Below are 26,146 nucleotides of genomic sequence, written 5' to 3'. Positions count from 1 at the left end.
TGAAATTGAGAACAACCTGGCGCTAAGTCTTCCAGAACTTAGCAGCAGGTGTCATGTAGGAAGGTCCTTTGTTAGTGACCCTGAGTTAAGGCCAAGCAGAAATGGGCTAGCTTTGAATGTCCCTTGAATCTTTGTTAATCATTTTTTCCACAAAGATATTATAGAGAATTTTTTTCTTAGAATGCCTTTTATTAACAGTGTTCATGATTTCCAGCTATTTTCTTTCTGTTGTGTATTTATGTTGCTAATTATACATGGTATAATTGTTCTTGTAGTCCAGTACATTGTTGAAACCTGCAAAAATTATGATTTAATTTTTTTTCTGGTATCTTATTTTGTTTTGATACTGTTCAATCTGATTTTGTTAGGTTATGACAGTGATGTGACAAGGGAAAATGAAATTAATTACACCATTAAAGCCTTATCAACAAACATTAGACCAATGTTTGGAATTAAGCCTCATCTGCAACAAAAGGAGCCAACCTTAGATGAAAGGTAATTGCTAAATTAAAATTCTAGCCAAGAAAGCAATCTGAAAAGATGATTAATAGTAAAACATAATTATATTGGAATATATATAACTTTAAAAGGGTATGTATAAAAAGAGTGGAAATACTTCTTTAAAAAAAAATAAAAATGAAGAAAAGTCTTGCCTAAGTACTAGTCTGTATCTTTTTCAGAGAGCACAAAAGACTACAAATGATGTATGTATATTATGTTTGGGGGTTTTCTTGAGACAATTATTTGCTGATGTTTGATAATATGTTCTTTTTGAAACTGAAATACCAAGTGGTATCTAGTGATGGCATTATAGGCATGAACCTCTACAATTGTTTTATTGAAAGACAGCTCTCAATTTTTTGGCTTTTTTCCAACAAACTAATCTGACTAATTCAGCTGTAATTGCTCGCTGCATTGTTTCTGCGTCCATATAACTTCTATCTTTCTTTGAAAAATTCTGTCCACAGTGGTTCTGCAGTTTCTATTAATGAGTCTTGGAAAACGAAGTTGATTTGCTTCGCAGTGTTACTTGTATTGCTTGGTTCACTTTCGTATGCCTTAGAAGAGAAGGGGGTGGGGAGCAGAGTAGAATAAGACCAGCCAGTAAAGTAGATGTGAAATAAGAAAAAGAATTTATAACCACTAGAGCATAATCTGTTGTAGAATCTGCAGCTGAGCACAGGACCCTGCAAGTTGTTTGTTGGCAGCAAAATAGATGTGGACAGCGTGTGTGAGGGAAAAGGAAAGAAGGAATCCTAATATGATACAGTGGCAGCTGAGGAACGCTAGTATTAAAGAGAGGGAAAGGAGGAAAACAACACGGTATAATTAGGTGTAAGGATATACAGAAATAGCAGACTGGAAACTTCCTGCAAGAATGTGAGGAGTTCTGTTATGATGCATATGCTTCTTTCAGCAGTGAAGCTGACAGATCTGTGATGCTCTTGTTGAGTAATGCAATCTGACGTTTGTGGGAGTTTTGGTGTCGTCTTCTGTTTTTAAGTTGTGTTGTTGAAGGAGAGAACGGATGCCTGCATATAAAGCTGTAGCTGCCTGTCTTGCATTTAAAATGAGAAATGGTCTTTATGTTTATTAATTAGATGTATTTGATGTGGAAATAAAAAAGAAATAATGTGCATGGTATCAACATTTTGGATTTATATTTACTCTTGTTAATGAAAGCTGTGATTAAAGATTTTTTTTTTTTTTTTTTTTCCTTAATGAAATTGTAAACCTCTTGTATTTCTTTGAATAATTGTTTCTGGAAGCTGAATGAGTTGTGTTTTTCAGTTTCAAATAAAACATTAAAGAAAATTAATTCTGTAGTAAGGTAACAAGGTTCTGATTCAGAATGCATGAAAGTTCATGAAAAAATTCCATTGCCTGTATTGTTTAAAAGTTTGGGGCCCTAAAACTTCAAAGTAAAGTTTTTGTGAAGAATAAAACCGAAATATGGTTACTGTATGCATTTTAACTTCTGTTTTGCTGAAGTTAATATTGTGTAAGCTTAGTAAATGTTTTAGTAAGACTACTTCCATAGATACTAATTTTATTTTCTTTTTATTTCCCTTTCCTTTTTCCCTTTCCTGCTTCCTATGAAGGCAGGGGGTAGTGAGGTAAGTTCATTTACACAGAGTCCAGGATCAAATGCATTTTAATAACTTAAGCTGCTTGGGAAAGGAGTTGTAATTTGAAATAGAAGTGGAGGCTTTAACTCTTTACTATTAAATAGTAGCTTGTTAATGGGTAGAGAAGGGATAAGGGACAAAGAATAAGCCCAGTTCTCAGAGCAGGCATGAGTGAGTACTAAATAGAGTATTTGGGAAGAGGTGATCAAATCTCATCCTCTTTTCCTCAAGACTTTGGAGTGGCTAAAGGAACAGCTTGGCTTAAGTAGCTATAGTCAGAGAACTTGCTGGACTTCTGTAAGACTGTATCACAGTGTTGGTGTAGATGTCCAACATGGAATAAGAAGTGCAGGGAGCATGTTGTAGAGATGCCAGAAGTGGCTATGCAAGCAGTATCACCATGTCTGCACCACTGTGTTGGAAATAATAAAGCTTCAGGGATGAGAGGAGCATTATTGACTTGACTGCAGCATTTTGGCAATGCACCTATACTACTTAAGGACCTGAGCTGCTAGGTCCACATAGCATTCATATGACATACAGAGTCACTAGCTTAGGTGTCAGCATTAGGTAATGAGGTTTTGCACATACTCTATTTAGAATATATGCATACACAAAAATGCGCTCTTGCATTTGTAGCACAACAAATCCTTAGGCTGTAGGCCACCCTTCAAACTTGTAGACTGAGCTGCCAGGACACTTGGAGCCACACTGGTTAAGAAAGAAGAACCCCTCTCGTACCTGCCTGGACCCTGTTTCCACACTGAAATCACATCCCCGTGGTGACAGATGATAGAATTGTGTTAATCTCTGTGTATCCTTCTGCAGACAACACTGTCTTCATCTGAATTTTAGATGATACCACTAGCAACCTTTATCAAATTAATTCTGTTTTTAGGCTTTTAAAACAATGTAAAGTCAGTGTTTCTGTATAAGTTATACAGAGCATGTGTAACTTACATAGACTTTTCGTCTGTGTTTGTTCATTTACAGGGTATTTGGGTATACTGCTGTGGTGGGTTGACCCTGACTGGATGCCAGGTGCCCACCAAAGCCACTCTGTCACTCCCCTCCTCAGCTGGACAGGGGAGAGAAAATATGATGAAAGGCTCGTGGGTCAAGATAAGGATGGGGAGAGATCACTCAGCAATTACTGTCAGAGGCAAAACAGACTCGACTTGGGGAAAATTAATTCAACTTAGTACCAATCAGATCAGAGTAGGGTTAAGAGAAATAAAAACTAAATCTTAAAACACCTTCCCCCCACCTGTCCCTTCTTCCTGGGCTTAACTTTACTCCCAAGTTCTTTACCTCCTCCCCCCAGCAGCAGAGTGGGATGGGGAATGGGGGTTGCAGTCAGTTCATCACACGTTGTCTCTGCCACTCCTTCCTCCTCAGGGGCAGGACTCCTCACACTCTTCCCCTGCTCCAGCATGGGGTCCCTCCCATGGGAGACAGTCCTCCACGAACTTCTCCAGCATGAGTCCTTCCCACAGCCTGCAGTTCTTCACAAACTGCTCCAATGTGGATCCCTTCCATGGGGTGCAGTCCTCCAGGCACAAACTGCTCCAATGTGGGTCCCTTCCATGGGGTGCAGTCCTCCAGGCACAGACTGCTCCAGTGTGGGTCCCCCGCAGGGTCACAAGTCCTGCCAGAAAACCTGCTCCAGCGTGGGCTCCTCTCTCCACGGGTCTGCAGGTCCTGCCAGGAGCCTGCTCCAGTGTGGGCTTCCCACGGGGTCACAGCCTCCTTCGGGCACCCACCTGCTCCGGCGTGGGGTCCTCCCCAGGCTGCAGGTGGATATCTGCTCCACCATGGACCTCCCTGGGCTGCAGGGGGACAGCCTGCCTCACCGTGGTCTTCCCCATGGGCTGCAGGGGAGTCTCTGCTCTGGCGCCTGGAGCACCTCCTCCGCCTCCTTCTTCACTGATCTTGGTGTCTGCAGAGTTGTTCCTCTCACGTGTTCTCACTCCTCTCTTCGGCTGCAGTTGCGCAGTATTTTTCCTCCTTCTTAAATCTGTTCTCCCAGAGGCGCTACCACTGTCGCTGATGGGCTCGGCCTTGGCCAGCAGTGGGTCTGTCTTGGAGATGGCTGGCATTGGCTCTGTTGGGCATCGGCGAAGCTTCTAGCAGCTTCTCACAGAAGCCACCCCTGCTACCAAAACCTTGCCATGCAAACCCAATACAGCTGCTCAGAGTGTGGGTAGTACATCTGTGGCATTCCATGTTATGCGTAGGCTTGTTATATTGACTGCCAAACATCAGAAGAGATACGCTTCTTGTAGTAACATTTTATTGGATGCCTTGTATTCTTGGGATCACAGGTACACACCAGTGTAGAATGTGCTTCTGAGAATGTCTTTCAAGTAATTTTGACTTTGCGTTTAAAGGAGATTCCTTATCAGAAAGTATCTGAACCTCTTTTACTATTGAGTGTAGAAAGAGTTTAATTCTCTGTGGGAGAAGATGGAGATAAATACTACCAGATAATTGAACTCTAAGGCTATGTATAAAGACTTTAAAGACCATACCAAAAATATAGTTACTACTTAAGATTATTGTACCTGACAGCTGAAGTGGAATTCATAAACCCTAGCTGAGTAGTGACGTTCCCTCTATATAGAAGGAATATGATTTTTAGTATCCAGAGTATTAAATGAGGTAGGCAATAGGAGAACACTAAAGGAAGAAGCATAACTGACATCTCATCTGTTTCCTACTTCTGTCTCACAAAAGCAAATCTGTGAGGCCAAGAGTTGTAGTCCAGGACTGTGGCCTGGATTTAGAGTCAGAAATTACTCAGCTGGGTACCAAAAATTTATTTACTAAATTTATTTTGATTGAAATATTATTAAAAAGGTTAAGTTGATCTCAACTTTTATGTTGTAAGTAGTAGGATGACATAGAAAATCGGAGTTTTAGGCCATTAGTCTATCAAAAATTCAAATACACATCAACAGGTGGGTCAAAACAGCGTCACTCCTTTTTGCTAAAGCTCTGCAGAAAGGAATGAAAGAATCCCTGGGGTCAGAAGGGGAGAATAAGCAAAAGAGGCTGCAAAACACTGCAGTCTGGTGGGTAGATAACTTCTCTGTGAAGTGTGGAACATCAGAGTCTGCTTTTGGTGTAGCATAATAATTTTCTTCCAGTGACCCTTAATTCAAAATGTAAATGCAATTCGCAGAACATGAATCGGAACAAAGAATTATTTTTGCTCTCCAACAGAGGTAGTGTCCTGTTCTTAATTTTATGGTTTTGCTCATAAATTATATTTTTTCCTTGCAATAGCAGATTGTAAAAAAAATTTTGTTTTCCCCTTCAGCACAGTTTTACTAGGAGCAGTGGACATTTCTATGTTGTAATCATTTTTGTGGCTAACACATTAACTTGAGATATGAGTTGCATCAAGTTGTACTTCTAGGCAGTACTGCCCTTATTTTTTTCCTTCAGGACAAACATGATTTTCCCCAGCTTCTCTGGGACATTTTTTTTTTTCTTATGAACAATCTTATCAAAGCAATTCAGTATTTGAAAGAAAATAAAGAGAGGGGTATTCTTTGAAAATAAGAGATGCTAGTGCTATAAAAGTTGATATGCTGAATAGTAATATGTCGAAGCCTCAAATTTCAGGCACTTTTTAAAAAAAGCTTATGGATGCTAGAACTCAAGATTTCATTCAGATTTAATCGGTTTAAGGTCTGCTTGCAGTGTAGTTTAAGGCCACCTCTGCTAATGATATGCCATTCTCTAGTAGTAAAATTACCATAATATATTGACATGGGAATACTTATTTTAACTTCTGTTGAAAACAAAATGGCATTGGCTGTGAGGCAGCACTTATGTCTTTGATTTTAATTATTTACAATTTCTGAATAATAATATTAAAAGATAGTATTTTTATGTAAAAAGATGTCTACTGTGTGTCTAATGTGGTTGTGTAATAGCTTTATGGATATTCAGCCGCACAAAATAAATTGGAAAACTGTTTCTATCCTTTACTAAAAGTTCTTTCTTAGTATGTTTTTGTGCAAGGTAAATTGCTCAGAAGAAAAATCCATCATGGATGGTTAATTTTGAAAACACTTCTGGCTCAGCTAGAATATAGAATTGTAGAATATCACTCCATTCTTATTCTGTTCTTATACTCCCTGAAGCATTTGCTATTTGTCACTGTCAAAGGATGATGCTGTGATTAATGTACCTTATGTAAGAATGGCTGTACCAGGACATCTCAAAACTAAACAGCCAGGAATTCTGGTTTAATTTTTCACCATAAATTTACCATACTAAAGATTTGCAAGCAACTAAGACCTCTGATAGAGTTTGTCTCTCATAGTCATCACTATCCTGTTTTCTTAATACATACCATTACTCAGTCCGTGTGCTGAGATCTCTTGCATGGGAAGATCCCAGTGTTTGATATCTTTTGAAAATTCTTTAGGTGCTCTGCATCTACTCCCAGATGCAATTCAAAACCAGGCATTGTGACAAAATTGCTTCCAAATTTATTTTTTTTTCTTGAGGACTTTTTATGTGTGTGGATGGACATATGCAAAAATACATAATGTATTTTAGATCCTTGTGTATTTATAATGGAAAGGGAACTAACAAACTATTTACAAACTATTCTTTTACTGATCCAGAAGTGAGCAATTTTTTTTACCTGATACAGACAGTAAATAAACCTCAATTGTACTTCCAAGGGTGTGAGAGAGGGAGGAAGCTACTGAAATGAGGCTGCTTTTATCTGAACCTTACAATTATCACCTTGTAATTGCCACTGAAAGAGAAATGCAGAGATTTTACACAAACATCTTCTGTACGTTTTGGATAAATGAACAGAATGCAATTACATTTTTTTGCTTGCTGGTTTAGTGACTGTGATATGAATATAAATAGCACAAATTCCAAAGTTCTTTTTGTAAAAAAATGGCTTTATTCTCTCCTTTTGCTCTGTCAGCTTGTGTGATTTGGGAGAGAGGAGAAGCCAGGTATCAAAATGAGAAATTATAGCAAGGAAGTTTCTATTAGCAGCTTCTTCCCTCTCTGTTCACCCTATTTGCAGAATGTTAGATTACAGGAAAGTTTAAATTTTAAGTTAAAAAAATTTTTTTTTAACAGTTTTAGAAAGAAAGCAGGGCTTTCTGAAGCTAACTTTTCTGTGAATCAGTTTCTGCACATTGGAATGTACATTAGTGTGGGGCATTAACCTTGAGATTGAAACCCCTGAAATTTCTGGAGATTTTCTTCACAGGCAAGAATTTCATTATTATTAGTTACTAGTATTACTGTGTCTCTGAGCACTAGCGATAGACTAGAACAACATTATGGAAAGGAATGGTCTCCCTTCAGCAGTTTGAGGCAATTTTTTCCTCCCAAAGCTGAGCTAAAAGTCATGTCTTTGAGGAAATCAAAAAGCCAGTTACCCAAGGTATCAAGGCTTACCAAATAATCTCCAGTCTTGAATGCAAGGAAGAAAACCTGTTCGTTTTGCAACTAAAATAATCAGATGTGACCAGGAAAGAAATGTCTAGAGGAGTGATTGCATGGCCCAGTGATGAGGGTTGGAAGATTTGTTACTTGGGTTATGATCTGTGTAGACTGACTTTATCAACAGAACCTAAGTTATTTGAACAACATGCATTTATTGAAGACCTCAAGGATAGCTGAAACACAGGCATATTGCTGGATAGGTTGAATACAGCTCCACATAATATTTCAGTGATGAAGAAAGTCAGCACAAAAGCCTCTTATGAAATCTGCCTTGTACCAGTTAGGCATCCGATCATACCTCCATATATGTAAATATTTGCCAGGTGATAATTAGATATGTCACATGTGGTCCATGTGGAAAATCTTGTTCCATACTTAAATCATAAGATTGAGAAAGCAGAATTGGAGATTAAAGAATTGAAACTGCCAAATGAAGGCTAAACATTTTCCACTGATGATGTGAACATTTGGTTCAGTGGACTCAGGAAAATTGTAAGAGCAAACTGTGCTTCATTCTTGGAGAATTTCCCCTCTATAGCGCTCATTCTGAAAAATATCTGAAAGTATTTGAATTCTGTAGTCCTTGAAGAATTGCATGTTATTGACTGTAAAACCTGTTCAAGATACATTTGAATTTTATTGGGAGAAAAGGTTTAGCTGTTTTCCTGCATGAAGAAATATTGCATTAGTCTTACATTGCAGAATAAAGTTGGAAGTAATTAGAAGAGATTCAGTAAAACAGACTATTTTCATTGGTGGGAAAAAAGAATCCATTTCTAAGTTGTTAACAGTTTTCTTAATTTTCTGGTAAGTTTTCCCTAACAGATGAGAGAAAAATAATTTTTGCTTCACCTGTAAGTGGAAAAGACTGATAACTAGTGTCCTCCTTGCTGCACTGGAGTTGCTTGGTAGTTCTTAAAAGCAAATTGAAACAAAGGAAGTGTACCTGCTAATTGGACTAATGAAAAGTGCCCATGCATAGTACAAATATTAGGAAATAATCTGTACATGCCTATATATTCTGATGGTTAATAATGATTTTTTGGCTAGTCAAAGTATAGGAGTATGCATCATACGTGACTGAGAAAGCCATCCAGTGCAACAACTTTGTGAGGCAGATGCTGAAATATCTTCAGTCAACAAAACTGAATTAAATAATCATCAAAAAACAGTGTATTTCAGCAGTCCTCAGTACTCCACACATTTTGACTAGCTGAGATAGTTGTATTTTAGTATAACTGAATGTATTTTTACGAGTGAACTTGAACATCTGTCTGTAATAGTGAGTTGGCTGTTCTATCCATCAGCTCATTTTGGGAAGTTAAACCTGCACAACCTTTCTTTGAGTAAATCAGGTGTTGTGTTTGTCAACTCTTTGAACACTTGATATACTCCAGAGGTTTTTGTGTCTGCTTCTGCTTTCTTTCTCTGCTTACAGTAGGAATCATTCCTAAGAATTACATTCTCATGCCAACACATGTTCATAGTTCCCATTTAAGTGAATGGGGAGTTTTCTGTACAAAGAAGAGATTTACATAACTCATGAAGTTGTGAATAATCCCCTTGAAAAAGAAGTATACAAACCAGAAAGTCAATAATGATTATTTCTATGAATAATTCACTGACACCTAGCTTTCAGCCAAACTTGTAAAAGTAATCCTTTTCTTTTTCCCACCTGCTGCTGAAAAGAGGTTCCAGGTAATGCTTTTGTTTTGCTATCTAGTCCATATTTTACTGTCATCTCCCATTTTCCTTAAAAAGCCATCTGTCATGTTGGGTGCTATACCATGCACCTATCACTCTTCAGAATATTACTGTATTACAAATTTTAAATTTATATGTGTTCATTATAGTTCTGTTCCATACAATAAGCTAGATATTTATTTACCTACCAATATAAAATTAACCACATGGACCATTAAACTTGCCTATGTTTTACAAATAGTATTTTTCAATAGTATTTATTAAAACATAGAGGTTAGCACTCTCTCCAGTCCCTAGTGCACAGCTATCCACCTCAAAAGTGGATTGTTTTAGATTTGATGGGACAGTCTCACCTGACATGTCAAGGTATATATATGTTGCTAAATTATTTAAGTATTAGATTACCTATATCCACATTAGTGTGTACAAAATGACACTTACTACTCATAGGACACATGAAAATGATTATGACTAATAGTTGTCAAGAAGCAGTATTTAAAAACTACCAGGTTTCATTATCTTCTGATGGAAATCAGACCTCTAAAAGTTTCACAGGTGACTCTGAAAATCTTACCAAGAGTAAATGGAAAGAACTCCTTATTTTAAAATTAATTCTCTACTTCATGCTTGCCAACACCTTTTGGGGAGAGCAGTGAAAATCACTTCATGCTGAAGGCTAGTGCAAAATCAATTGCTAAGTTCTCTGCAAGTCCCCCAAAGTACGAGGTGCAGCTACGGTGACCCTCACAGGAAGGGACTTTTTCTTTTGTACCAACAGCTGTAATTTGCTCTATGAAATCATGCCCAAAAACCCACTTGGATTTTTAAAACAGAAATAAATGTTGTAATTGACATTGTCATAAGTTACCATGGAACTCAAAGAATTGATGGCAGTTTATATTGACCATGGAAGACCATCCCTTGTTCTGTAAATAACTTAGAAACTCAGTATCAATAATAAAAATAGGGAGTGAAATACAACAACATTATACAAGACAACATGGGTAGCAGTATCAATAATACTGAAACTATGTCTGAAACCATGAAAAAGAAATTTCTTTGTTTCACAGACTACTTCAAAATGCTTGTATTCCTTTTTTATGGTCTCTTAACAAGAAATATTAAAATATACCGATTCTATTTTCATGTTGAAAATAAAGTGCCAATATTAAGGTATTTATTTTCCCTATGATAGATGGCTGGAACTTTCCTTCCACGTGTTCAAACTGACCCCATCCATATGTGCATTCACCCCAAAATGTTATTCATGCTCTCCTTCCCATCTTTTGCACACAGTTTTTGAGCATGCAGCCAGTTACATGTGGGTATATGACCACTGTGTGTTGTATAGGCCATTAGTCACTTTCCTGCACATTAAATAGTACATGAAAAATATCTTCAGCTTTTGCACCTTTAAAAAAAGCACTTGGAAAATGTATTCTGGTGTCCTTCAGCTTTCCTGCTTTTAAATGCACAGGTTGTCATCTTGAAACTTAATTGGGAAAAAATACATACGTGCTTATAATTTGTGTTCCAGTTCCACTGCTCTGAATCAATATAGTCTTACATAGATGGGTACTTGTATAAATTGTTTAGGTCACCTGTGAGATAATATAGCTGAGTATAAATTGTCAAGTTTTACTGACCAATGGTCATTCACTTTATTCTTTTGTATGATAATGTACAAATGTAAATGTACTGCAATGATTGGCTAAGGATGGATATCAACCTATATTTGTATCTGTTTGTCTGTACAGCCTTTAAGTATAGATGGTCTTTTCAAGCAGCTGTATAATGTGAGATTGTTTTACCCCTTCTCCCATTCTGTGACGAGGCATTAGCAGACAGTAGATGTTATAAAAATGCCACATTCTAGATCCAAGGAGCAGACAAATCTTCACCTCCAGTCAGTTCAGTTCCAGTACCATTGAGCCTGTGCCAGAACCATGTCCTTTCAGTTTTTACTGCTTTCATGAAACTTCAGATATGGTCTCCAGCTTTATTCAGTTTTTCTGCTTTTTTGTCTCTAACTCACTTTTCCCTCCATCTTTCAGGGACATAAATGAAATGGGGGGGGGGGGGGGGGGGCCAGGACATAGAAATGAGGCTTAAGTGCTCTGTGTCAAATGTGAGCGTGACAAGTGGAAGAAGGGCTCTTTATGCTATATTCTGTCAGTTTCTAGAGCAATAGTAATAAGACTGCTGGATTGTCCATCACAAATCAGAAATTAAAAAGATAAGGTATTTGGAAGCATTCTGGAGTGAGCAGGAGATTTTATAGCTGCTGCATAGGATGAGAGAAGAGGTAACGTGCCAGTGGAGAACTAGTGGACATTGATACCATTTATTATAGGTTCCTCATTTTCCCCCTTCTCTGATTTTTGGGGAAACTAATGATTAGGACCAACAGAATCACTGGTATACGATCTGCCAATTTTCAGCACTTCAGCTTTGTTCCTGAGTTTCATTTTTAAAAAGAGAAAGGTACATGTTATGTTTGCTTAATTTAAAAATGGATTTAAAGTCAACATTATGTAAGTGGTTTTTAAGGAACTACTTTTGTATAAGTGTTTCTAAGGAACTTCTTGCATTTGTAAGTGTACTCCTAGTTATCTAATAAATGAGCAGCAATTATGGAGGTATCAAAGGAATTAAGGAATTTTAATTATAATTCAAAGTAATAAACTGTAGGTGGGAAAAAGATTGGTTAGCAGTGCTTAATATCATTAACCTGTTACACAAGTCAGGTATTAGATATATTTCAATAACTATAATTCTTACCCATAAAATAACAGGATATGTATAATCATAGGTATGTACAATTCATTTAACTCGTTAACCCTGTTCATTCTTCAAAGACTTTTGATTGCACAGGCAGAGAACTGGTTATTATTTTGCCATTTAACTTCAGAGATTGTAAGGACTAGAATTTGTTCAGTTTTAAGCAGTACTTATATTCATGTGCAAAAAAAAAAACCCCAAACCCACTCCAAAACCCAAACAAAGCTTTATTTCTTAATATTTTGGGAGGCCAGTGTGACCATTTAAAAAAAGATATTAGGGAAAAAAGTTCTTTACGAAAGAAGAGGGAATCTTAATGTAAATTTACCTCAGAAGTTTGATGAACCTGTCTGATTCCTGCCCCCCCACACCAGCAAATTTGAATTGGACCTGGGCTGCGTTAGTTTCTCTCTGTCTCTTCATTTACTTGAATGAATAAGGGCAAGTTTTTATTCTCTGTATCACTGAAGTGCTTTCAGAAAGCCCATTCCCCATACAGAATCTGTACCTTCCGATTTTTGTTCATGTGTTTCAGTAGTTTTACTTGATCCAATTTGAGTAGCACACAGTGATAAGAAGGTTTCTGTGGTACTAGGAGATCCCTGTTACCTCTTGATTGGTGTATTTGTAACTGAAAGTGCTCATGTACTGTGAAGGTGGGGAACAAATATGGTGAAAGATTTTTTTCCTCTGCAAAAGTTTAGATGATCTCTCTCCATATGTATTTAATATGATAAATGTTGTGACCTATTGGGAGTGTTTTCTGTTGATAATTTAGAAACTTCTAAATGAAAGTGTAGTTTCTTTGGTTTTTCAAATTAAAAAGTGAGAATTTTAATCATACTTAGTGATACTATTGTTGTAATATGACAGGCTAGATGAGAGGATGCTAGGAGTCAGTGGTGATAGGACAAAGAGAAGAAAAGACCTGGAAAATAGCTGGAGGGGCTAGGAATTTCACCTCAAGTATAAGATCTGGAAAGAGCTGGTTGAGAAAGTAGTGATTTGAGAGTGGTCATGAAATTGGATGTTGGGATTGCTGACAGAAATGGGATGTATTCCTTGCTTCCTGTACTGGCCAACATGCCTGTATAGATGATGAGGGCAGCCCAGACTCTGCTTGGTTCGCTTTTCGTTCTCTTTTCCAAAAGTTAGGAGAATACTTTTTCACCTTCACACACTAAGGGACAGGATGCTGTAGCTGTGAGCTAGGTCCAGGCTGTATCTGAAAAGCAAATTCAAATGCTTTGCTTTTCTGTCTCAAAATGTATGTGAATTCCTTCTAACTGGAAACCTCAGAGAGGAAAACAAGATCTGTAACTGAGGACCTTTGAGAATGAAGTCTGGGGGTACATTCCCACCAGATATATTTCGAGCAGGAGTGAAAGAATGTATTTAAATGCTGCTATCTTTTAATATTTGTCTCTGAGTGAGAAGACCTTTAGTGCATGTACACATTGGACTCCGTTACCAACCTGCATTGCTATATACGGTAGATGTCCCCAGATTTTGCCTTTACTGACAGTTTATTAGAAGTCTGTTTTCCAAGAGTAAGAATCTTGGAGTAGCAAAAACCAAGTGTTAGACTACCATTCTTTGTGAAGTTATAAAAATCTTCCTCCATACTTCCATTAGTGTTCTCTGTTTTAATTTGCACTTATTTATCAATGAATGTGAAATATGAGCCTTAGTTATTTTCCTTCATGCCTTGACTTTTTAACTTTAAATTATTATTTCATACTTTGCTCTGATAAGAATTTGTTTAATGCAGCCCATATTCCCTCCCTGCAAAAAGACTTACTGTGTTAACTGTCAAATGTAAAGTAACAATATTTCTTTTTGGATCTGGATTTGGGTTTTCTATTGTAAAGATTTTACATTTCATAAAATCTAGATTTATGGTGCTGAATTAAATATTTCGAGTACCTCCCTCTGGCCCTATCTAACACAATAGCGAGTTTTACTAAACTTCATCATGTTTGGGTGATCCAGGCATCCATCAGACTTCTTTACCAGACAGAAATTTTTCACCTGTTTTTCTTTTGTAATTTTTTTTTTTCCATAGGTACTTCACAGGCTTCTAAGCGTAGAGGAAGTAACTGAAGTGTCTCAGAGCACAGTTTATAGTTGCACTGTAATTTGCATTATAATATGTACACATTTTTCGATCGGTGTTACGGCATCAAATTATACTAAAATTAGGCAGGGAAAATTGAGGAATAAAGCTCAGAAAATGGTATTGTATTTTAATAACTGAAAAAGTACTTTTCGAATGTAGTTCAAAATATACAGTGTACAAACAAATCATAGTCTTGTTCTTAGAAAAGACACAGTGATTTGCATCAAAGTCATCATTCAAGAGGAGAGATGGAATTAAAAGTACTTCATACTAAAAAGGCAATATGAAAGAGAGCTGACCTGTTGCTTTATGTGTGGTATTAGCTTGCCACACTGCCTACTGGATTAAATCATCTGGATTTCATTTAATTGTTACGTAGAATTTATTTTTAAATGAGTTGTTCCTCTTAAGGGTCAAACTTACAGGTTTCTTTTCATGGCCACATGTGCTGTTTATATAGAGTCAATAACAAATGCTCCTGCAAATTACTAGAAATAATTGCATGATTTTGATAAATAGGACTTATTTGTTTGTATGTTTCTTTGTATATGAACAGTTGAACACAATCTGAAAGATATGCTACAGATATTTATCAAATATATCTAATTGAGATTTCTTAATTAAATCTGCACTATTCAGAACAGTGGAACGTAAGTTATGGCTGATATTCATGCATTTGCATGGTGATGGTTTACATCCAACTAAGTGCTGATCATTAACTTGTTTCTGTTGATATAAGAGCAAATGCGCAAATGTACCTGGAGTTCTTTACAAACTATTACAAAAATAGGAAAAGCTAGGGCCTACTGAAGGCATGTGGGAACAGGAATGACTCTCTTAAGTATTTAAATTAATCAGGTAAGCCTTTAAAGTTTATCCAATAAAAATTGCTACAGAGAAGATTGAAGTACCTTAAGAATATAGCATGAAAAAGTTAAGAATATTATATCAGTGGTCATTCATTGTAAAACAAGCTTTTGCATTAACCTCATGGATTGTTGAAGAATTGTCGGAAAACCTAGCATGTTAAACAAAGGTGTGGGGTTTTTTTCCTTTGACAGAGGTATTTTTTAAAAGATGAATACAAATATCAGTTAAGTAGGATAGGGCTATAAGTTTTCCATATGCAGTAGCAGGTTGGAAGGTACTGTGTTAGTATGGAATGGGTGACGGACAGCCTTCTCTTATTCACAGTTCTTTATTTCAGACCACCAGTTAGTAGGGCATTGCCACAGCCGGAGAAACTTCAGACAAATAATGTTGGGAAAAAAAAGAGACCTATAGAGGTAAGAAAAACATTGATCACTTCCTCTTCCTCTCCTTTTAGGATTTTTTTTTTTTTTGCCAGAAGTTGACACATTTGTGGACACACTAAATGATTGTTTCATTTTAAATGTATTAAAGATGGAAATATTGAATAGTGAATAAACAGCAAAAAAGGTGGGAGAGAACTTTTTTTTGTAAATCTAAAAAAGCCTGATATTACTTTTTCTTGCAAATGAAATGGAGCACAACTTAATTCTTAGTAACAATAAAATTTTTAAATGCACTGCATAGAAAGCAGTATGTCCTGTTTCGATAATTGGATTGTTAGTGGGTTTATTATTGCTAATAAAACTAAGCATCTTTTACTGCAAAATTTTTTAAAATTTATTTTAAAACTTCATTTAAAATTCATCATTGTTAACAGTTTTAAAAATAAAATAATTTAAAAAAAATCTATTAACGATGCCTTTAGCTCAGACATCTTTTTTTTTTTTTTTTTTTTTTCATTACATGGCCAATGCAAATAAATTACTCAATCTGAAGTGGAAATTTCATCTCACCTTCAGAAATGCAGTTCTTCGTATCAGCTGAAATATTTTCTACAACATGAACCAAAATATTTGGTGTAGCATAATAAACAGCCTTTTGCCATCAGTGTTCTAGAAGTTTTAGGCTATAATTCAGCTTTCTTAATTGCCAGCTGGAATTAAATTGTGGACCGGTGTTTGTCATTCTTTGTTTCTTAGTATCTTCTGCATCAAAAGAGCTGTGTTCTTCTTGGCTCACTGTAATTTATTTATTTATATGAATGAGTATGAGTATCTCTTTCTGTGTATATACACGTGTGTGTATGCACATATAAATATTCTACAGCATCCACCAAACAGAGATCATAGGATGATATGACTGTGTACGACAAGAATGAGCAGCAATGTAAGCTGACAGGGAAGGCAGGATCTCAGTTTCTGTTGGTTTGAGACATCGTTAAACTCTTTTTCCTTTACTGCATAAGGACATATTTGAAAAATAAAATCCTGGAAAACATTTTAAAGTTCATAATTGCTGTAAGGTTTTGAGTATCTAATAGATGTAAATATCTTTTTAGGACCTGATTTTGGAGCTGGTATTCGGGTACCGAGGCAAGGACTGCAGAAACAATGTGCACTATTTGAATGATGGTGCTGATGTAATATATCATACTGCATCTGTTGGGATCTTGTATAATGTGGCAACAGGTAGGAGAAAACCCACTTGAGGAAAAATGTTTCTTCACACACATGGAGTTACAGTTTATGAAGTTACTGGTATGCTTTAAATCTTATACTAGTATGTGGAAAAATTAATATTTGTTGCTGAAAATTCATTCTGTAGAGATGATTCATAATAGCTGCATAAGCAAACTAAATATATTGAAATGTTTCTGGTGGCTGAATTTTGAAGGAAGTAAAGATTTGATTATTTTGGTATTAGCTTTCTGAAATTTGCTTGTTAAAATGATCACAGAAACTAAAACAAGTGAACAATGAGGTCGTAGTTTAATGTTTTTTCTAAGACTAAGTTAATTATTTTTCATTTGGTTTACTTTTCAGTCCTCCATATCACATACATTCATTCCCAATAATCAATTTAGTTTAAATAACTTAGACCTTTTAAAGAGTAACACAATGTCGTTCGTTTCTGTGATATTTAAGCAACTTGATGTAGAAAACTTGAGGGAATAGTTCGGAGTTATTGAGTGCTATTTGTTAAAATAGAGAAAAAAATTAGGAGTTTCTGTTTCCTGGTTTTAAGCTCCAAACTGCAACATCACCATAATGCCGTTTTCTAACAAATATTACAAAATTTTCAAACATTAACCATGTCTATGTGTGTATAAATGTTTCAATTAAGGTGGGACTTTTTATTTTATTTTTTTAGGCTCTCAGTCTTTTTACCAGGAACACAATGATGATATTTTGTGCCTCACTGTAAATCAGCACCCCAAGTTTACCAACATAGTGGCAACTGGCCAAGTAGGTATGTTTGTATTTTTGTCAAAAGAAATTAACATAAAAGCATGCAATTAGGGCTTTGTGAGTTCATGATAAATCACAAAAATACTTGATTATGCTATCTCTGTTTGTATGAGTGTTACTCAGTTACCTGTCCTCTTTATATGTTTATTTGAGTGTAATTTAATAAAGTTGAACAAAAAAACATTGAGGCATGAAAGAAGATTAAGCTTATCTTTCGTTTGGAGTGTTATCAAAAATATTTTTTTAGAAATCTTAAGCCCCATGAAATTAGTCTGGTTTTATTTAACTATCAGCCTTGTTAGGCCTTCCAAAGAGTCATAGGCCTTCCAAAGAAGCTTAATTGAGCTATCCTTCATTTCTATATGGACTAAACCCAGAATTCTTAAAATAGATGTCACTTCATGTAGGTTTTATCTCATCAGGCAGATTTATAATACCTACCTGGTGTTTTGATAATACATAGTTGTAATATTCTAGGCAGAACCAAAACCCTAATGGTGTTTCCCTACAGATAAATTTAGATTTAAGGGGAAAATATATGTTTCATAGTAACACTAAAATTGGATCTATGAACTAACCAGGTTAATTAAAAAAAAAAAAAAAAAGAAAAAAACCCCACTGTGCATCTGCATAGCTGAACTAATACTGCTGTTTCTAAATTTTGCAGAAGAGTGTAATTTTTATAGTCCTACAGCCCAATTGCAGTTTTCATACCTTTGATTGTTTCTCAGCAGATTCAAAACCACATTGTTTTCCTTAGTGCATAGAATAAAAAAAAACTTTGTTTATTTTAGCCAGAATAGCTTTTTTTTTTCCCTGTAGGTTTGTTTTAGAACTTTCATCTAAATATGGTCAGTTTGTCAGAGTTTATTACCTGCTTCCCTCTGTCTTTTGGATTTTTAGGTGCATGTCTCATTAAAATTGACTCATGGATAGTAGTAAGTGCTTAGCTAAAATAGCTTCATTTCTTGGTGAGCTTCTTGCCTCACATCAATTTAAAGAAATCATTAATGGAAATTATTTAAATGAAAAAACTTACCAGCAGATTTTTGCCTATGCTTTGATTGCAAAGAACATTTGCAGGAATTTCAGACCTTTTATTGTCTTTAGGAATTTGCTTTTTCAGCGTATTTCCTAATCTGTCCCTGATTGCCTTTCCATATGATAGAATATATGGGAAGAATATAGGCATAATGTGAAAACTTGTTCTTCGCATGGATTTTCTTCAGTGTTTATCTTACTGAAGAAGAAACACAAGACCCTTAGTGCTATTTTATTTCAGCATCATTTATACATGACCTAGCAGTAGAACAATTTTAACTGTTTTGTGATGTGGATTAAGGCATACAAATCAGGAGCAGATGACACTTAAAAATTAAACTACAAAACATATTTTAAAGGAGAGAATTAAATCAGAAAAATGAGCTGGAAGCAAAATATCTTCAAACAACGCTTATTTTTAGATTCTGAACAGATGCTAAGGGGTACATGCTCCATAAAGAACATACTTAACTGCTGCTGCTTTTCTTACTGATATGACTGGCACAAACATAGCTTCACCATCATGATTTAAATCCTCAAAATATTTACAGAAACATTATTTCAAGTATTTTTAAAATGCAGTGCTGTTACGCAGTCTTACTTCCCAGAAATGTTAAAGTAAGGGTAATACTTCCCAGTACCTGAACCTTTATAATCCTGATTTCTTAATGCTCCTGTAGAAGAATATTGGGTGTATTTGCCACTTGTCAAGATCAGACTCAAACATTACTATTTAGCAGAATAGCAATCAGCATTTTTTTCACTTAATTTGTTAAAATATCAGTAACATGTAAAATATGTTTTTTATTTAGTTTGGCAGAGAGAGACCTAACATACAGCAAAACTAGATTTTTGTGTTGTAACTCAAAATGGAAATCAAAATATATTCATTCTACGAATTTTTATTTCTGATGCGACCACCTATTATGAGTAATTGTTCATCTTTAACACTAAAAGCAGTACTGGTGCTGCTGCAATGCAAAGAGATGACATCAAGGTGTGTGTTAAGAAATTACACTAAATGTGGCATATATTTTCTTTAGCACTTAATCTTATTTCTGGTCTAATTATTTTTCTGCTGCTTTTCCATTACAGGAGACTCAGCAGATATGTCAGGTAAGGGAAATAAAATTTTAACATCTTCAGGTGTAGTTAGCCTATATAGTAGCCGTCTACAGCTTTATAGAGCTATAAGTGACGTGAATTCATTTTTGGTTTAGTAAAACCCTGTATCAGTCATATTACTGTCAGCAATGAATATAAACCACAACAGCTCAGCAAACTGTAAATATAGAAACAATTAAAATGTTAGAACACACTTTAAAAACTACTTTTGTTGTAACGTATTCACTTCTTGCTGCCCAGTGATTAGTGAGTTCTAATACATACTGCTACTGTAGCATTCCTATGTATGCTTGCAGGTTTTATAGACATGTTGGGGCTGACAATTAACATTTGTTTTAGATGCTCAATTGAGTATAATTTTAAATATGCATTTCTAAAGTAAATTCCATTGAGGAGGCCTAGGTGACTGAGTGAAAAAACTAATCACCTTTCACATTTATGTATGATTGTCATGCAGTTATTACCACTGATCCAAAATGCTTGTTATGATGTCAGTCTAATTTTTTCTGTATCATTTTGGGTCTTTGATAGTTTGACAGTCTTGACTGAGCTATTTTTTATTAATTCATTGTTTTTTCAACTGTAGTCTTAAAAATTCATCACTATCATGTGTGAGTGAGTTCATTGTTGAGCAGCCATAATTGTCTTGTGACACATCTTCAGAGATGCGTCTAAATGTGTGTTCGTGTGTACCTAGAAAGTATAATAATCTTCATGTGGATCTAAAGCTTGTTCTGTGAAGAACAAATGTACAATGGCATTTTTCATGTGTGTTGACTTTTTAAATATGCCAAATTGTGCTTGCTCTAAGGATGGGAGGAAGAATATAGGTACCTTTTCCAACACTTTTAAACTGTGTAAAAGAAGCAGTGATGATATAATTGTTTATATGAAAGAACATCTCTAGCCCTACATATAATGCCTGGAGACTTTCCCTCTCTCATTTGCCTTCTTCCTACTGCGACTTTAGTTTGAGCTTGTGTATATTACTAAATTCTGTTGTCACTTCCCGAAACCAGCACTCTTACTTTTTTCTTCTTTGTGGAACCATTAGTCTGGAATCCAACCTGCTGCCTGCCTTCATTAGAAAGTTGCATAGTTTCACTTAAAATTTATCGATGGCTATTTGGCACCTTTCTTACTGACAACTTCTGCTTTTCTAGTTCAAATTTTCTGTTGTCTACAGTGATGCAGGGGTTCTTGAAGGAGTAATGTTTGTAATAGGCTGGAATGGCAAATTAAATTTCATAATGACTTGGTATAGATTCGCTTCATCTTACTGAAGATATTTTTTGTCCTGCCAGCCCATGGTAGCTTTATCTATCTTCTCCCAGAAGGAGATGACACCTTAGAAAATCTCTCTTGTGAGAGCAGATGTTGAGCAGCTGGAGTACTCCACAAGCAGGACGCAATGTCAGGACAGAGACTTTCAGAAGAACACCGTCAAGTAGGAGGACTCAAGAGTCCATGTTCTCTGTCCTGCAAATCTTGCTCTGAAAGATTTTGTCAGTTCTTATTCATGAAATCTAGGTGAAAGTTTCTGTCTGCTACCCAAAAGAAAAATTTTGACCAAGGTTATAGGGGAGGTACACAGGTCAAGGGCAATACAGAGTTTTACCAAGGGCAGTGCTGAAGTGGAAAACACAGTTCAGAACCATAATAAAGCTTTCCCTTCCCTCAATTTTCCATAAGGACAGGAAGGAGTTTGCTGAAAATTTTGAGACATACCAGTTGCTGCCAACCGCTGCCCTTTTTGTTTTAATGGCATGTCTATAGTATGCTTTAGTGCCTCTCAAAAGGTGACGATAACAGCATGTTGGTGCCGTGAGAGGAAATTCCAATGGGAAAGAAATGAAATTAGGAAGACTGTTCTAAAGACTGTTTTGGAACAGCTGTGGGATTGTGATCAAAAACTTATTTTCATGTGGCTAATATTTTACCTAGGTCCCTGTGCCTGCTGTGTCCCATCATATGTGCGCCTTTGAGGGACTAGATTTAGCTGATTAGAAACACAAAGCATGGAGCGGAAATAGAATTTAGTTTATGGGAATCTGGGTCTATGACAACAACCAGTAACCTCCAGACTCTGCAGTCAGATTTACTAGAGAGCAGAAGTAAGGAAGTTTGAGGGAGAATCTTACTGTCCTGGAAATGCCCTAGGTGGTATTCAGAGATTGCAAACTATACACGGATTGCAAGATCTTTGGAGAAGGCATTGCATTTGGAAAAAAACTAGCTGTCATCATAATAGAAATAATCACATACATTAGTAGCATGGAAAGACGGTTCTTACTGCAAAGAGCTTGCAGTCTAAACAATGCAAACTAAATTAAATACCCTAGTTCTTCTACATCAGTAAGCAAGCTGATTATTCAGCTGATGCTCTCCTAAGAGAGCATGCATTTCAGACAGATGGCCATTTTGTAGAAAAGGAGATTTTGGCCTTGCACTGTAAACTAATTTATCTGCAGCTATCACTTGTCCAAAAGCCCCAGGTAGAGATTACATTCTTGATAATCTACTCAATATTTATGAAGGTTTTTGAGTTAGCATGCTGAACTAAGTTTTACTAGGAGAAAAACAGGAGAAGACAGCTTGCTTTCAAAGCTGCTGCTGTGCTTCAGAAGTCCAGTAACAGGTTAAGCAACGTTTTCATCTCCAGTAGTGTAATAAGGCCAACTTCTTAGTCCTACTTAATGATCCTGTTTGCCGTAAATTGGTTTCCAAAGGGAAGCCAAAATCTCCTTTCTTTTCTTTCTTTTTTTCCTGTCTGACCAGAACAGTTTTATTTGTCTTATTAAAAAATATTAACTGCTTCAATAAGCAAATCATTAGACATTTTCAAAATGTATACTAATTACATATTTTTGTATTTGTGTAGCTACAGCTCCTTCTATTCATGTGTGGGATGCAATGAACAAACAGACACTGTCAGTACTGCGGTGCTACCATTCAAAGGGCGTTTGCTCAGTCAGTTTCAGTGCCACTGGCAAACTGCTGCTCTCCATAGGACTGGATCCCGAACATACCATTACCATTTGGAAGTGGCAGGAAGGTAGGAAAGTGATTGTTTTTGTAGAATGTGTTTATATTGTTAGAGGTATATTGGCTTGAGTCAAGACCAATTGTAACATAAAAATATCAGCAGATGGAAAATTATTACGATAAAAACTGTACACTGTGCACTATACAAGAAGAGGTAAAATAAATGTAATTATGCATACTAGTAACTATCTAGTAACTAGGTAGGTGGTAACTAAATATACCTCTTTTGGAACTGTTGTGTAAAGATCAAGATAGTTCACTGATTTCCAGTTGGAATAATTAAAGAAAATCTTAGTCTTCATTCTTTTTTTTTTCAGTCATTTCTTTGCTGCTTGGTAAAAACTTTATAAAATCTTTTTGCTCCCAGAAGAAATCTTCTATTCTCTGTTCTTATTCTTCTCTAAAGTCTGATTACTGACTAGGTTGTTGTGTGCCTAAAATTATCCCCCCAAAATGGCAAATTGTAGAAATGTGATGCCAGTACAGCTCTTCTATGCAGCTATGTAATTGGTGTCTTAAGCTATACTACGTGTTTTCAGATTAGCCTAAATCCTGAACTCAGATCAAAGCCAAAGCGATTTGGTCAGGTCCTTTCCTCATCTCCTTCCTGTCTGGCAAAGCCATGCCCAGATTATGAAACTGATTCTCTAGTCTTAGGGCTTTATTTCCTCTCTCTTTGGAGATTTCTGTTGATCAACTAGTATCTCTCAGAAGTTTAAAGATCAGCTATCAAATTAATAAAAAGTGATCCTTCACAGCTTGTTTGCTAGATCCTGTGGAGCTGGACGCAATATCAAATGTGTATTTGTACAATCTTAGGTAGTATGAAGGATGTGTGTTAAAAGCCCATGCAGCAATTCACTGCTGTTTCAGTCAGAACGTGCCTGTGCTCATTCGTAAGAGTTGATACAGATTCAACATGGCAGCTAAGGATCCAGATCAAGGAATCTTCATGTGGGTCAAAATGTCTGATTTTAACACCCCTGAAGAGACTGGGAAAGCATTACCTTTGAATCTAAGACCATATGTAACAAGTCAGTTTCTGCATTTTCTGCGGAAAGAAGAAAGTTTTCTAACTTTGGACGAAATTTGGAGATAAGTCATTCATTAGTCTCTTGTAGTTTGTCCAAAGTTTGGGATTTTCAGAGGAGTTGTAGGAATTTAAGAGGAGATGGAAACTTATTTGGATCTGATCTCCTAACTTTTTTATACTCCTGAGGAAATTGAAAATTGTAAGTAGATGACACCTTCATTAGGTGCTACACTTTGCTACTGGATCTTACTAAATGATTTTTTTTTTTTATCTGCTTCTTAATTTAGTTTTAATTTAGGAGCAGTATGTGCTTTTCTTCCCAACCTGTGTGGTCTTGGATGACTCGTCATTCTCCATAATTTTAATTTTTTTTTAACCATAAATGTTTATTTTTCTCAGCAAATTCAAAATGTCCATTTTCTTTCTGCCAGGTGCCAAAATTGCCAGCCGAGCTGGTCATAACCAGCGTATATTTGTAGCAGAATTCAGACCAGATTCAGATACCCAGTTTGTTTCTGTGGGAGTAAAACACGTGAGGTTCTGGACTCTGGCTGGAAGAGCTCTTCTCAGTAAAAAAGGGTTGCTGAGCTCCATAGAAGATGCCCGAATGCAAACAATGCTATCTGTAGCTTTTGGAGCGGTACGTACCTTAACAAACTATTTTAAAATGCATACAAACAAAGATTCTTTTACCCTTCTGCCTTTATTCAGTTCCATGAGACTTTTCTAACCTGCTAATGAGTATGTCAGTTGTTTTATTAAACTTAGTTTAGTGTTTCTAATACTCGCCTGCTAGTTAAAACTAATACCAGCTTTCTTTAGAACAGAAAAGAAAAAAGATTATGGATTTGTATGTTTTCAAAAGAAACAAACATAGGTGCTTTGGACTGATAATACACTGCTTGGTATTTAATCCAGGTAAAACAAAGCTGGCTAGCCTGCAGGAACAAACCAGTAGAAATTAGGTGATTTTTTTGCCCACCTGGGGGTGATTGTGTTATAATTCGTATGGATTACTACTTATGGGTGATGTGAGACCAGCATTGTCTTGGGGCATTTGTTAACATCTATGACTGTTAGATGACCGCAGTAGGGTTTTGTTTTGCTTTGGGGTTTTTTTGACAGATGCAGGCCTTGTTGCTAAGTTCCACAGCTTTGCCATTTCACGAGTTGCTCCGTATGAGCAGCACTCATCTCTTCAGCTGGGCAGATAGCCATAGATTTCTTTTGTGAAGTGGTGCTTCTCTTTTATTGTGTGTGTTACAGTCCTGCTTGCTGATCTGTCTGTTGGGTCCAGACTGAATTTGTACTGTTGATTTTGATTTTTGAAACTGTAACTGGCTTGTGGTTTCATTTTTCATGAGACTATCTGTTTTCCAGAGTGGTCTCTCTCTCTCTGCTACCTCTGATTTAAGAGAGAGTCCTACAAGGCAACAAGGTATCTTCCAAATGATAACTGTTGGAGATGCACAGCCCAGGCATTAGTCTGTGAACTTTCTTATGGAGGGGCAGATTCTTAGCGTGAAGATCAGGCTGTATACTGAGTGTCCTGGAGTATGGTATGAGGTTATGAGGATGTAAAGCTTGCAGGGGTTTTGTAAAAAGCTGTGCAAACTCAATAAAGTCAAACGTGGTGTGTTCTCCATACTTCCTGTAGGGAGCAGTTCTGGGAGTGCTTTTCTTCCTTGATTTTGTCTCAGAAGGAACTAGTTCAGGTGCTGCTAAACAGGAGTTGGAAACAACACAATAGTTATGCTGTGAGGATGATCAGGGGATCTTCTCCCAAGTTCATTTCCAGTCCTCTTTTATTTGCTCATTTATTAGGGCACCCCCCCATACACCCCTTAAAAAAGGATGTAGAACATCAACCCACCTCAGTCAAGGAAAATTTTCTTGCCAAATCTACACATGCATACTGGTACTCTTAAAATACTACACATGATTTTGAATTTGAGGATTCTTCACATAAGTTACTAAAACAGTTTTGCGCAATAACCAGTTCTTGATGGTTTTAAGTGTATCCTAATAAATTGCCCTTAAATTTCAGAGGTAATTAAATGTATTTTTATTGCCTTTCAAAAACAGGAAGCAGAAGTAAAGAAGAACAGGCAGCTTTTAGTTCTCAGTTAAGTCAAACTGTTTTCTTCATAAACTAATGGTTACTGTAATCCAGTGAGTACCTTCACCTAACAACAAAAATGACTGCAAGCATAATGTTTATAGCAAGGGGGTGCAAATTGCCCATTTGTGTGACATGTCAAAACTGTTCTTGGTTTTCTACTTTTTTACCACAGTTTGCCCACCTGATAGGCTGAAAACATAGATAACCCTGTGGCTGAAGCTTAAGTCGTTACATTTCATCTTGCAGCGCAGAGCCTATTAGCTACAAGAAAGC

At 36.3% G+C, this 26,146-nt stretch overlaps 1 protein-coding gene across 8 annotated transcripts in view; it reads left to right on the top strand.

The window, feature by feature from the left end:
* Window positions 1–26,146, top strand: part of EML5 (EMAP like 5) — a 119,088-nt gene that overhangs the window by 77,800 nt on the left and 15,142 nt on the right. For 3 of the 8 annotated variants that reach the window (XR_008234541.1, XM_052782939.1, XM_052782938.1), the window contains exons 27-34: window positions 369–495; window positions 2,103–2,117; window positions 15,434–15,512; window positions 16,598–16,727; window positions 17,410–17,508; window positions 19,644–19,664; window positions 22,555–22,728; window positions 24,183–24,391. Coding sequence is in view for 7 of the 8 variants with exons in the window: in XM_052782939.1 (XP_052638899.1) it covers window positions 369–495; window positions 2,103–2,117; window positions 15,434–15,512; window positions 16,598–16,727; window positions 17,410–17,508; window positions 19,644–19,664; window positions 22,555–22,728; window positions 24,183–24,391 (854 nt within the window). In the remaining variant the exon portion in view is untranslated. Of the gene's footprint in view, window positions 1–368; window positions 496–2,102; window positions 2,118–15,433; window positions 15,513–16,597; window positions 16,728–17,409; window positions 17,509–19,643; window positions 19,665–22,554; window positions 22,729–24,182; window positions 24,392–26,146 lie in introns of those variants that run through there. The other 5 variants (XM_052782940.1, XM_052782941.1, XM_052782944.1 and 2 more) reach the window with 5 other exon arrangements.

The sequence above is a fragment of the Harpia harpyja genome, chromosome 3, assembly GCF_026419915.1.
Source record: "Harpia harpyja isolate bHarHar1 chromosome 3, bHarHar1 primary haplotype, whole genome shotgun sequence".
NCBI classification, from domain to species: domain Eukaryota; kingdom Metazoa; phylum Chordata; class Aves; order Accipitriformes; family Accipitridae; genus Harpia; species Harpia harpyja.
This window is presented reverse-complemented; position numbering and strand designations above follow the sequence as displayed.